The 14,677-nt window shown below is 41.6% G+C and overlaps 1 protein-coding gene across 2 annotated transcripts in view; it reads right to left on the bottom strand.

The window, feature by feature from the left end:
- Nucleotides 1–8,631, bottom strand: part of SMYD2 (SET and MYND domain containing 2) — a 29,322-nt gene extending 20,691 nt beyond the window's left edge. The window contains exons 1-2 of one of the 2 annotated variants that reach the window (XM_071578563.1): nucleotides 8,265–8,631; nucleotides 5,447–5,510 (exon numbers count right to left, since the gene is read on the bottom strand). In XM_071578563.1, coding sequence (XP_071434664.1) covers nucleotides 5,447–5,510; nucleotides 8,265–8,446 — 246 coding nt within the window. In that variant the 5' untranslated portion in view covers nucleotides 8,447–8,631. The remainder of the gene's footprint in view (nucleotides 1–5,446; nucleotides 5,511–8,264) is intronic. The other variant, XM_071578571.1, reaches the window with a different exon arrangement.
- Nucleotides 8,632–14,677: the final 6,046 nt, after the last annotated feature.

Below are 14,677 nucleotides of genomic sequence, written 5' to 3'. Positions count from 1 at the left end.
TCCAAAAAAATCTACATACAGGCCACTTGAAATAAGCTGCATAAGGATGTGGCAATATAGACCAGAACAAAAATAGTATATTACACTGTTATCATGTCATGTGAAATTACACTCTCGACTCTCCTACAGCTGTCACACTACAAAATTTATCCCCAGAGAGACCCATTTCCTATGTATGACCTTTTTCTGGAAAATTCCTGATAGCCTTTGCCTATGAATCCACAGGCTAAAGGCCAAGAAGAGACAGAGGGAAATCTCTCTCCCCTTTTCTTGCACACCCATGGCATCCACTAACTTTAATATGATTGTTGGGTGCTCAAAAAGTGAAGGCACAGAACCTGAAGTTTTGCAGGATGTGCATCCATACATACTGCCTAAATAAACAGAAGTACCTGATAAAACAAAGGAAATGCAAAATCCCATGCCTGTCTCAAAGCAGTTTTTAAAAATCTATTCATCCCTTTATTCTTTACACATCGTTAATTAAAATCTTTCCCCAGGCAGAATCATACTGAGTTATATGAACTGGTAGGGAGGTTAAAGGGACAAGATATGGCCAAATTGTGTGAAAGGAGATAAAAGCCTAAAACATCATAAAAAGAGAGAGTACTGAGAACTAATACCTGAGATGGAAATACTATGACAGCAGCATTCCCTGCAATCACAGCAGGACTGTATTTTGCATTCTTTTCCACATTTTCCTCCAAGCAGCATGAATTATAATAAGTAGCATTGTTCTAGCTGAATCCCTAATGCTATATTAATGATATTTTCTTCCTATTTTCATTACATCCACAGTATTTTCCCCTTCATTTAGGAGTGGTAACATTTTTGGAAGGGAAGTCCTTTAAAACTTATGCTTTTCACATCAAAGCATGGAAACGCTCTTCTTCACCAAGTTCTTCAAAAAGATTCCACAGTTCAGGACTACTGCATTAATTGCCAGAACATTATCTTAGAGCTCAGCACAGGAAAAAGACCAATAAGATGTAAAACTCAAAAAAAAATAAGACTCAAGTCCAAACAAATGTCCTTGCATATTTTTTCTCACACAGACCTTTCCAATACAACCCAAAAACTCTGTTGTATTTCACTCAGTTGAAAAGAAGCAGACACAAATACAAGACAGAAACGATGGGCAAGCCAGTGCAGGGATCGAGCCCACTTCTTCAAAATCTTAAGGTTCAACTGTGATCAAATTGCATCCAACTCTGTAACTGAATTTCAGTGAGTCAACTTCTGACGTCTGACACTGTTGGTAAAGTTCTCAGATACATGTACACAGGAGACACTTATCAGAGAAGAATATATGGGAAAAGTTTTTGGATAGAGAGACAGATACTTCCCCAAGGCAATCTTAAGCAGGATCTAGCAGTGTATCTTTTTGTGCAGAATCACTACAGCAAAAATTTTCTATTTTTATTACAGCTCACCAAAGAGTAGCAGGCAATTTCTAAAAGGTCCCATTAAAACACACCTGCTTAATGCTAATTCCAGGCCTACATCTACATGTTGAGGTTTACTAGCTGGTTAAAAATACCTGTTTCCCTGATTCCAGAAATAGAAACTACAGCAGCCTTTAACATGACACATTAAGAAAACCCCCAAAATTAGTGTGTTCAAAATACATTTCAAATATTGAAAATCATGACAAAAACCTCTCTTTCTGCACTGTGGCTAGCTGATCTCCACTCCATCTGAGATAAATAATAGCTATGTGTAACAAAAGCAAGAGGAGTTCCAGTAGCTGGTTCAAGTTCACCAGTTCCACAATTGCAACCACATAACCCCCTTAAAACATTTCTCTTCAGAGCATTTCAGCAGCTAATATCTGAGGAGAAAAAAGGAACACAGTTCTCCTGCTGTTTGCCTGAAATTACTATAATTTAAGAAGTCAAGACCCAAACAGCTGCAGATGGGGGCTGAAAGCCACTATTATAATAACAGGACCTGTGCTCCAAGTGGAGAGTGGAACAGTATGAATCAGCTGGAAATCACAACCTCTTTTAAAAGGAGAACTCGATTAGGGGTCGGGACAAGAAAGATACAGCAAACCCAGGCTAGATCCAGCCCACAAAACATTCAAGGCAGCAAGGACAGGCAGTGAAGGCAACTTCCATTCTCACATGCCCTGCATCTGAGACTGAATCCACACCTATGCAAACATCCAGCTTGATACAAGTCAAACCTGTGGTTACCCATCTTAAAAGCAAAATAGATCAAAACAGGCAAAAGACACACCTTAGGGAACTGTGCCAAAGCCAGTGTGCCTGCATATATGTGTGTATAGAGGAAGCCCTACACAAATCAGCCACTCTATCACTGCAAGACAGTCTCCTGGGTTCAGTCCCTCACACAATGACACCACCTTTCCTGGTGACCAAGGCAAATGTACTGTATTGCAAAGCAGAACCAGGTCCATCCATCCATCAAACACCTGGTCACACAATAGGAGATGCACTTTTACCACTTGGGGGATCTTCAGCAAGGCAATTTCTCTTTGTGTACCTATATCCACCCCATTTGTAAAAACAAAAATGGCATAAAGGCTACTGTGAGACTTCATTCATTAAATACCAAGAAAGTATTTTAAGATAAGGAAACTATATTGCTCAAAAGAGTGGGAAGTATATGCCATGACAGTAACTTTACTTTCAATATCGTTTATCCTGAAAGAAAAAAAACCAACTCACTCAATAGAAACACACTAGATGCCTGCAATTATAAAATCTATAGTTCTGAAAAAAACCATGAGAAACCCTTGCTTCCTGCTGCACACTTTAGCACCTTTCTCTTCCTGATTCACCTCTCCCCACCACGAACAAACATTCCTATGAATTGTGGTAGAGCAGGTCTTTAAGTAAGAAAAAGCCAAGCTCAAAATATTTGTGTTTTTATCCCAGATGGTGTACCATGCAGTAAACAGTTGTTAAATGGAATTCTATTGAGTAACAAGGTACTAACCAACATAGGAAATCATATCACATCCTTGTTGTGTATGTCTGATTTTTACCTGAACCAAATAAAGCATGAATTTACAGAGAAAATCCAAATCAATTAAAAATGTACAATGCCACCACAATTCTTAAGTACAGCCCTGCCCTTTTATCACTGTTGCTTGAAGTCTCACATCCATGGAGGTAAAAGGGACATGTTCCTGTACGTGCCCATGTTACAAGTTCAGTATCAAGGCACAGATGCCCTTTTTGGCTTTGACAAAGAATTGCTGAACTGCTGAAAAGTGCCTTTGAACAAGACAGGGACGAAGATGCAGTGCAGATTTTCTGTGCAGCACGTACAGTCAGTGGAGGCCAGCTTTTAAAGAATATTACACTTGAAGGTAACTTTGAAAGAATGTCAAAGAATTCAATCTTGGTAACATTCATAAATTTCATCAGACAGACTCAGAGGGCCCAAAAGATGGAAGATAGTGTTACATCAGCTAGGGAGTCAAAAGCAGTACATATATCACCAGTAAGAATGAAGTGCTAGTACGTGTATTTGTCATGCTATTGTCTAGACATCAATAAAATCTAAAAAAGGTCTTTATATTTAAAGCATTATACCACACACCAACAGGTAAAGATTTTAATTCATTAATTTATCAGACAAATACGCTTTTGCTGAGCATTGTCTTCAACAGACTTAAGGACACTCAGTTTGAACAGTTGAGGTTTTTATTTTAGGAACATGTCCCTCTAGAGAGAGAGAACTCTGAATACCAACAAATTAAAAATAACAATAAAAATGAAATCTAAAAAAAGCAATACAAGACTTTGCCCAGGGGAAAAAAGAGAAAACAATCCCTCCTTGTTTGTAAATATAAAAAATATAAACTTTGTTAAGGCTAGAAATTAGGACATTGAGGGATGAACACATGGATGTAAAAGCAAAGAACCATGGATGAGAAGGAGTAAGTTCTACTACCACCAGGATACCAACTTGTGCAAATTACTGAGCTTTCCCACTTTAGAAAATCTTGCTTACCTGCTTCAGAAATCCCTGTGATTTTTATATGGTAAGAAGAGAAACTCACAGTCTCACATAAAAACTGCTAAATAACCAACAGGTTTTTTTTCCCTCATCTAGTTAAAAGCTTCCTAAGACAATGTCATGTGAAAACATTTCTTAGAAATAAGCATTTTTCATGAATGAATCATGGATTTTCTCTATACTGTCTCTAAAACTCAGCCAGATTTCTCTCCAGATGCTTAAGGATGCTCATACAACAAGCTTCGACTTTGAATATTCTATGAACTACTATAAATTTTGTAAAAAACTTATTCTATTAAGCTTTTTGAGACAAATTGGTGCCTCCAAACCAAAAAGTTACTTGATTTGCCCACAATTTGCCAAGATCCTGTGAGAAAGCAGGAATCTGGGGAGGTAATAGAAGAAAAACTAAGGAGAGGCCAGGCTCGCTTTAGAACCTGCGTAGTGGGAGAATCCTTGAAATAACAGCAGGAGCCATCTTCAAAGTGCCTGCAAAATGAACAGCATAAGCCCCACCATCTCAGTTCAGATGACGACAATGGAGAATACTTTGCATGTATCCACATATGCACTACCATGTAGGAGAAGGTCTGAATTATTTATAGTGAACACGTAATTGCATGCCACACCTTTCATCACTCAAACCCTTCGCGAACACTGTTCCATACTCTGTGCCCAGCACCACAGACCTTACATAGCTTACATTATTCAACTGGAAATCCAGTTGAGTTATTCACATGCAGAATGGATAATTCTTCAATATCAAGCTGTCAGCCCACAAAGGCTAGAAACTAGTTCTTTATTCTAATTTGAAATAAAAATGTAGTTAAAACTGCATGCAAATGTTTTGGATGGCTTCATATTGCTCTACTGCAGTGTATGCTTATATTCTATCTTCAGGGGTCTTTAATAAACAAAGTATACAAAAAGAATAAAAGATTCCAGAATGAGAAAGTTAGGGAGAAAGCACAGTAGGTTATGACTGCAATCAGCTGTGGCAGTTTCAATACTCAAAATATTTGGAAGGATTCTGAAAGAAAAGAAAACCAACAAAACTCCCTTAAGAGGGCTATTTAGTGATTTGATTTTTCCATCAGACACAGGCTCTCTTACCAGTTTAGGAAGGTAGTGTTAAATTATCTGGTTTCTCCTTAAAGGAAGAAGTAATACAAACATAATTAGTGGGCTGACAGGCAGTTCTAATCAAAGTCCCAGTGGTACCAAGCCCTGAAGCTACTGATCTTGAAAGACTCATGCAGACCATATCCAAATCCTGTAATTGTCCAATTGTCCATGGAGTTCATGGTCAGCATCTGTAGGATGCTGAAACTGACTGGACTGCTATTAACCCTATCTACAATTAGAGACTGTCAATGCCACACAAACAAAAACTGGGAGTTCAGCAACCCCTGCCCACCTTCCCTCCACATCCTCGCAAATTGCATTACCATACCTGACACTCCACATTGCAGTAAAAGGCCTGTTTGCATCTTCCACACTTGGACAATCCTTCTTTCCTTAAAAAGAAAACAGAAGTTATTCTGTTCTAAAATCTGAATAAAACAAGTCTGTGCTGGATCACCTTTTGCACAGTATTCTGCATTTCACAATGAATAATGTATTTTCTTCAGAGCACTGCAACTACAGATTGAACTACATCTTTGAGTGGCAGACACTATTTTTATTTGTTTAGAGTTTCAAAAGCAAGGTTTTCCTAAAAACTATTATTATGCAAAAGCACTCTGCTGTCCTGATAAATTGTTGGGTTTGGAAACATGTTATTCTATGTTATTTGACAGACAGTATCATATATTTGACAGACAGTATCATATTATTTGCCACTATAAATCCAGATGAGCTTTTTCTTGTTTTCTGAACTTTCCAACTGCTCTGTATACTTGCTCATCAATATTAACACTTTGCTTCTATTCTGCCCATTCTATTGCCTCTCTGTCTGGTTACAGGAAGCAGAACCTTAGTTTCATAAGTGTCTCCCAACACCAAGAAAACATATTGCGTTATTAAGTACACTGTTTGATCTCCTGTCACCTCATAGCCACTTACTGTCACACTAAAGTCTGCTCTGCTATCTGTGTATTCTGGGCTGACCTAAGGCTTGCACTCTCCTGTTTTTATATTTTTAGCCCAATAGAGGGAACTGCTGGAAGGAAGGTCCCTTTCTGCTTCAAGGTGCATGTGTTGTAGCATAACCCACCAAAAATAGAACGTGTTACCCAACAAGTGACATTTTGGTGTGACAGCAATAGGGATCTCTCAGCAGTACTGAGTACTTTAAAATGACTGCACACTCTGGTGAAAGTGGCAAAAAAGTAATTGTCTTAAACTGAGATAAGTTTATTGGAGTAAAATAGGGGTGAGTGCTCTCGTACGACATGTTAACGTACAACATTTCAGCGGTCAGTGGCATCCAGAGCCCATAAAGCACAGCAAGTCTGGCATCCTCTGATTGTTCTTGCAAAGCAGAAGGTGCAACATGAGTGAACCAGGCTAACATCATGACTCCTCATGCTGACAGTACATACCTCAAGCACAACCGCATATTTAAAGTAACAAACACTATCTCATGCAAATACAATGTTACAGCCTTATTTTACCCATGTTACTACGAAGGTTTTATTACCAGTTAGCAAAATTTCTCTTCCCAAGCCTACTGCTGAGCCCACAACCTTCCTCCTAACACTCTTTGCTAGTTCATAAGCACAGTTCACAATCTAGTACGTGCTAGTTTAGTGCTAATGCAACAGTCACAGACACAAAACACACGTCTGAGCACTTGCAGATCACATTACATCACCGAGGCATCAGTCCTCTTAATGGCACCTCAACACCCTGGTGTGAAATAAGTTTCAGATTACCCCACTAACTGCTACGCTACTACATTCAGTACATTACTTGATCACTGTGCTCCTCCAGAGCTCCAAAGGAGAAGCTCGCATGGATAACAAGCAGTTTAAGTAGGATGATCTTCAAGATGATCTTTAAAAACTATTCCACAAGATAACTCTTAACAGTATTACTGCGTATCAGTGGAACATGGAAAGTATTGCTTGGTCCTTTGGCAGACAAATTCTTCAAATGTGATAGACAAAACCAGTTAGGCATAAGTGTTAGAAAAATTCCCAACACCACCTCAACCCAAAACTTAGGGGCTAAGACAAGCCACTGATGCGAAGGAGGAGAGGAAAACCACTTTAGCTGTGCCCTTCTTCAAAGTAAGGCTACTCCTTCGCCAGGTTCACTAGGAACTAATTAGGTGCTTATATGCAAAGAGAGAGGTGAATAAAGTAAGTCATATACATAGATAATGTAATGAGGAGAGAAAAAGGACGCACTGATGAAAATAGGGAAAAATTACAACAGTTGTTTTCCTTTACTGATGCAAACACTAATATTTGCTCTGAGTTATAACCCAGCAAGCACTGAGATTCTTCAATAAGCTGCCAGAAGCCATGGAAGTACTACACCTTCTAAAACTGCGGTATGGTGTGACATGTGACATGTCCATGCCTAATTTTCTAATGCTAACCTGCCTTTTTGAAATTTTTTTTCTCCCCCCTGAAGCAGCTGGCACTGAGAGGCTTGCGGCAAACACTGGAATACCTGCCGCAGGTCGAACCGCGCCTCCAGCCAGGCGAGGAGGGCAGCTGCAGAGGCCGCAGAAAACTCGAAAAGCCGAGCAGCCCGCAGCCTGCCAGAGCCGGGAATCACGAAGACGCAATAGCAGGCAGCGCTCCAGCCATGAGACAACGAACCTTTTGCGCTGTCTGCGCCTTGCCCCAGAAAAAGCAATTTGCCAGAAGACTAAGGTTTAGGACAGAGCAGAGAAGATACACAGATATTGCGGTATGTTTCACTGTAGTTATGTATTCTATTCGCACCGCGAAAATGCAAAGCGTGAATTAGGCGCTTGCAGACCCCTTCTCTCTTATCAAAACCTCATTAAGAGCAGCGAACATTAAGTTGTTACGAAACTGGAAGGATCAATGAAACTTCCTGTGAGAGGATGGCTGCGGACGTGCCTACGTAACCACCAGCGCACGGGAAGAGCAGAACTATTTTTCCTTTCTTCCCTGAGCTGCTGAGCAGAGAAAACCACATCTGAGCTAAAAACTTCATCCTGCCACAGAATCACGAGCGGAGGAGGAGAGGAGGAGGAGGAAGGTTGTGCCGCCGAGCCGCCAGCAGCCGCGGTGGTGCTGGCGCGGCCCCGCCGCCGCCCTGCGGGCGCTGCCCGGCGCCGCCGGCCCTACCTGGCGAAGCAGCCGTCGCAGTGGCTGCCGCGCTCGCTGACGGTCAGCACGGCGGCGTAGGCCGGGCAGCCGAACAGCAGCTCCCCCACGGCGAAGCGCCGCCGCGCCCGCAGCCCCCGGCCCTTGCCGGGGCTGGCGAACCGCTCCAGACCGCCCAGCTGCGGCGCCGCCTCCGGGCGCATCCCGGCCGCGGGCAGGGCAAGAGGCAGCGGCTCCGGGGCAGGCTCCTAGCGCTGCCCTCCCGCACCGCGTCCGCCGACACAGGGACCCGGGGAGGCCGGCACGCCGCTGCCGCCCGCCCGTGCCCGCCGCGGGGAGCGCCTCCTGCGGGCGGCGGCGGAGTCGCACCGGGGAGCAGCCCGGCCTGGCGGGTAGGGATCGAGGCGGCTCCGGCCCCTCTGGGTCCCGAACGCCCGCCCGTGCCGCGGAGCCGCACCGGGGAGGGGCTGCCCCCGCACACTTGCGCTCAGAGGCGCGGCGGGAGCATCCCCGAGCCCCGCATCCTGGGCAGCGGGAGCATCCCCGAGACCGCATCCCGAGCGGCTGGTGCCTCGGAAAAAGGGCTCTCCCTCTAATTGCGCAGCCCTCTCTTTGCATATGAGCGCCGAATAGAGCTTCTGATAAAGCGAGCCACGTTAATTTGAAGAAGGTTACAACTGACATGATTTTCCTCTCCTCCTTCACACCAGCAGCCTTTCCTTGCCCCTGAATTTTGTGTTGAGATGTTGATTTGGTTTTGGGTTTTCTTTATTTTTTAATTAACTCTTGTGCATAACCAGAAATATTCTCGTGTCAAAGAAACAGGTTGGTTTTGTTCATCCCATTCAGATCTGTCTGCCAAAGAACACTTTCCATGCTCCATTGATATGAAGTAATATTGTAAAGATAATGTTTGTCTCACGGAATAGCTTTTAAAGGTCATCTTCAGGATCAGCCTACTTAAATGTTCCTTGTTACCCATGCAAGCTTCTCTGGAGCTCTGGAGGAGCACAGTGATCACAGACTGTACTGAATGCATTAGTGTAGCAGCCAGTGGGGTAATCTGAAATTTATTTCACACTAGGGCAATGAAGCACCACTAAGAGAAACAGCAAGGCCTCCCAAGGCAAAGCACCTCAATCATGAGCAGGTTTGCTTCTCAGGTCACAGGGGTTCAGGTGTCCTGGCCTGGAAAACCAGGGCAGAACTCAGCTCATGCAGGTGCAGTGCCATTCACATTTTACCTCTGCCTGTCCTGGGTTACAACACCTGCCATAATGGGGTGATCCCCTTTCCAGTGGAGCAAGGAAGGAAGGCTATTGGAGATGGTGGGATGGGCAGAAGATCACAAATTAGGGGGAGAAGAGACATCTAGAGGTGGCAAGCCTTGCCTGCCCCAGCTGCAGCTGGGCCAGCTGACAGTCAGTGGGCCAGGGTTCTGGGGTAGCCCAGTGCTGCCCTGCATGGCTTATGGATACCATATTGAGGTTACAGCCCAGAGGCTGGAAAACTATCTTGTCCTAGTATTTTAGGATAATATCCTGTAGTCTGAGCCAAAAAACCCCAATATACATGGAATTAATGAAAAATTTACATAAGGAATGGGCTTCTTTTCATAACAAATTAGTCAGTCAGCAAAAAAAACCCAAACATCAAGAAGTTTGGGTATGCAACAGTCACACTGTAAATACAACAAAACTTTCAACAGAAATTTGAATTTACAGAAAGTAAGAGTTTCTATTTTAGAATTATCAATAATTAATATATTACTGAAACCCAAATACAGTAAGGGAAACAAATAAAGGTGTCTGTATTAAGAAAAGTGCTAGAGCATAGTGCCCAAGTATTTTGTATATAATTATCAGTTGTACAACACCCTGAAGCAACCCTAAAAGAATATTCCTTTAAAAATACAAGTGAAGCACTGAAGCGAATGAAAACATTGTTGCAGTTTACAAGCAGTGTAGATTGATGAAACATCCAAAGGTTTTAATCTGTGCTGTTAGCGTATGTGTATTTAGTTTTGTGTTAAATTATTTGTACACTAAATCATTGGTAAGCTTCTTTTTGATCAAAAATGCTGATTGAAACTTAAGGCTCAAAATTTCCAAGAGGAAGTAAATCAGTAAAATGGAAAGAAACATAAGTATGGTGAAGAAACAACCTTGAAATAAGAAGTTAGCTTGCAAAAGGTACTTTGAGAATGCTGCTAAACAAAAATTAAATAAAAATTGGTCCAGTAGAACCAGGATAAAAGGAACTAGATTTTAATCTCATTAACAATTCAGTATGTGGCAGATAGTCACTATGCTAAAGCCAGTCTTATGTTGCTTAGCTGAGAATCTAGTCCTAAATTAGTATCAGTAGTCCATCCCAGTCTGTATCTCTGGATAATTCCGACAAAGCAGAAGTAGAAACACTAAAATAACAGTAGAGAAAATAAGCATGCAAAATAATATAACTCCTCCTGTACTGCCTTGTGGCAGATGTAGAGTGACAGCCACGACAGGGATGAAGAGCAACACTGAGGTATGAGGCACTCTCCTCAGCACCATGGATGTCCACCACACTGAATGCTGCTAATCCTACTCTGCTGTGGAAACTGAAACGAGCCACCTCAAAACTAACTCAACACCTGCCATGCAGTGTGGGTGTGTCTGAAACTGCCCTAAACCCATGAAATTTTCAGCTGTGAAGGACCTCCCCAGCTGCAGAAGATGAACTATTGTGTGTCCACCCCAAGAATCAGAATTTGGAAGTACTCTAGTACAAGGGAAACAATGCCACTCCCTACATCTCAGCCTTTCCTGCTCTTAAGCTAGATCCTTATTCCTCACTGTGGCACAGTCCTGCAGGGGCTGAGCTGGATGAACAAAGCCATGTGCTGAAAACAGGTTCATCCACAGGCCCAGCCATGGTTAGGGGTGAGCCAGGTCCCAGAGCCCTCTCTGGGGCAGCAGGAGACAAGATGTAAACATTGTGGATGGGCATCCCCAGGCAAACTGGCCAGGGACATTAAAGCCTATTTGTGCCCTAAGTGCCATAACAATACAGTATTCCATATACCTAACATATATTATATCCAGTTACATACCTTGAACTTTTCTGATGCCCTCTTTCATCATAACATGATAAAACTATTGGAGCCACTACAAAAATAATGTATCTTTCTGGACCAGCAGTATTTGAATTAGTTAAAACATCACTGTTTAAGAGTGAGCAATGAAAACAGGTTCAGTCCTTGAAAAATATGTTATCACATTCAACAACTGAGCTAAATGTTAATCATGACCTGTAGCAATGCATTCTCAATACATGGCTTGGAGAATGTCATGTCAGAAATGGGCTGATGAAGAAAATACACCAGCCACTGAGAATGCTTTAACAACGGATGTTTTTAATGTGGTTTGAGTGTACTGAATGTAAAAACTGCATTGTCATTGCTTCTTCTTCCCATAACCCCCTGCCAGGGCAGGGGGCTGGGAGAAGGACAGTGACCTCATGTTACCTGAAACCCTCTCCCACTGAATGTAAATCCCCTTACTCCTATTGGCACAAATTCAGACTCCCCCCCTTGTCCCTTATTGGTGAGTTTGTATCCCTCCAAAGTCCATATAAACCTGTACCCCTGATTAAACTTCCTCTTTGTTCCTGCCTTCGCCGGTGGTCCCTGTGTGTCCTTCCTGGGGGCTCTCAGAGACCACATGGTCGGGGTGAGCATAGAGCACATATTTCTCCTAGGTTAATGGACTAATAATCCAGGATCAGGGGAAGTTCCATATCGTTGCAGATTCCTTCAGCACACAGCATAACGAGGCTACAAGAAACCAACCCTCATAATGACCCACTGCAGATCTGCAGGGATGGAGTTATTGTATCCAGTTAGAATAATAAAAGCAGAAGCTAATCCACTAACCAAGTACTGCATCTTTAGCATCAGGACTGCCATTCACATCCCAGTTCAGAGTAGATTGTGGATGTCAAGCTCAAAGGTCTAGACTCCTAATTATAGGCATTTCTACAATTAAGTATATTTAAAAATAGTGATTGATAATGTGTTCACTTTATGAATTAATTGGCATTAACTGGAAAACTGCCCTTGTGGTCAATCCCCTTTTATTAATAGATAAATCCATTATAGACAGAGTCACAGCTCCTAAACCCATCTACTCTGACTTCTTACACTGCACAAGCTATTGAATTTCTTGAACTAATTCCTGCTCAAAATAGAGCAAAACATTTAGGAAATAACCAGTCTGGATTTATAAATGTCCTAAAAAATTGGTTTTTCAGAAAAAACTAGTAAACAGATATGCTTTATTTCTACCCTTAAAATGTGAAGTTGTCTTTTTAGTTACTGAATCTTATTATAACATATAAACTGTTTGGAAACATTCTCAGCTTCTTTTCTCTCTACACTAGTATATTGGTAAAATAAAATGTTTCAGCATTTGCTTCTGAAAACTGAAAACAGCATGATATAACCAGTAGTGAAATCCTGTTCACACTGAAGTCAATGACAAATTCCTACAATCTTTAATGAAGTCTGCATTTAATTTGTGTTTCAAATAACTTTGTGTCCAAATAGCAGTCTAACAACTCATATCTAACAACTCGATGATCTTGGGTTTTTTTCCAACTTTAATGGTTCTATGATGTGCATTATCAGATCACTTCTAAACAATCACACAGAATCACAGAATATTCTGAGTTGGAAGGGACCCACAAGGATCATCAAGTCCAACTCTTAAGTGAATGGCCCATATGAGGATCAAACCCATAACCTTGGCATTATTAGCACCATGCTCCAATCAACTGAGCTAAATGTGTTTTAGAACAGTACCTTGTGCTGTGTCATAGGCTTCTCTAAGATTGTGTTGGTTCACCATCAAGAAGCTTGTGAGGAGGTGTCTTTTGGGGGGAACCAGCTGGGATGATTGCAAATGTTATGACACTCTTGTTCCATATTATCACCCTTGTTAAACGGCTGACAATTTGATTATGCCTCAGGTAAATGAGGAAAAAATTTGAATTTCACTAGGTCTCTTTTTTAATAAACAGTCATTTAGTTTTAGAAACAATAATAATAATTTACTAAATAGGCTTTATTCCACACTGGAAAATACTGCTTTTCAAGACATTATGCATGAATTTATTCACAAGAGTGAAATTCAGCACCGGCCAGCAATCCCATTCAAACCCTCTGGGAGAAATTCAACCAGCTGCCTGCATAGCTTTTAGCTTACTTTGGAGGTTTTCAAGAAATAAAACAGGTTTGTTAAGTTATTAACGAAAACAGTTTGGTAACTACTTTGTTAGCTTATTTATCCTCTCCCACATTTCCTGTATTTATAAAAACCCTGTAAATAAAACATATTCTTTTGGATCTCCTTATTTCATCTGTGTTTCCATACTATGTTCATCAGATAATCTGAACATGGGCTTTTATGAATCAGTTTGAATGCCTAAATAAATAGCAGTTTATTGCAAAACACAGACTTGTTAATCAATTTATGAAGGTTCTCAAGGCTTCAGCCATATAAATATGCATGCAATAGCTGAATGAATAGCCAACACCAGGGAGTTTCAAACAACCAGAAAAAGACTGGAGTGCTCTCACTCCCTCCCCACTGTTCACAAGGTGAGTGGAGGAGTCTGTGCCCTGCAGAAGGTGTTGGGGACCTGGCAGGATTGGGTGATAAAACGATACTTTGCTAAATTATACCTTACATCTGCAGAGACTTGTACTTCTCATCTCTTCTGTCTTGTTTTAACTTCCGTTATGTCTGTTTTAAATATGAAAGATGATGGCTCATGAAAGAATGTGAAGTAGGGTATAGGTTTAAGAAAGTCACAGAACAAAGTGTCGTGCCTGCTCTTTGAATTTCTTAAAATTAAGAAGTCTTTAGAAGCAGAGCTGTTCACCTTCACTCACAACCTTGGAGCTGCTCTATGAAAAAGCATGTGTGTTTGACAGGGAAAGATCCATCTCTGTTAGTCACTTTTAGTTAGGCTTAATCACTTAATCTTCCATAAACGGTACTGCCGAACCGCAGACTGTACTCTCCAGGAACGGCTGCGTGCCCTGTGCCCAAATCTGTCTTTTTGTGTTATATGTCACTGCAGACTTTAGCCAGAAAGGTTCTGAACTTGGAAAGGGAGCAGGGAGTCACTTGCTAAGACACAAGGCCCCGAGCAAACTGAAGGGTGAGCTAGGAATAAACAATAAAATCAGCTACAGGGTAGGTACAAGGAACAATCATAGGCCAGCAGCCCATGGGGAGAGAAAGGACAAAGGAAACAATATATAATCTTTTTTATACTTAATGCAATTATTTCCAGAGATTTCTGGTTTACTAACCTTGTCTTTTTTATCCTTTGTTTTCTGGTTTTATGTCTGAAACTATTGGTACCATCAGTGCAGGTACTGACAA

This window comes from Pithys albifrons, chromosome 2 (assembly GCF_047495875.1).
Source record: "Pithys albifrons albifrons isolate INPA30051 chromosome 2, PitAlb_v1, whole genome shotgun sequence".
Classification (NCBI taxonomy): Eukaryota; Metazoa; Chordata; class Aves; order Passeriformes; family Thamnophilidae; genus Pithys; species Pithys albifrons.
The sequence above is the reverse complement of the archived record's forward strand: the minus strand, read 5'-3'. Positions and strand labels throughout refer to the sequence as shown.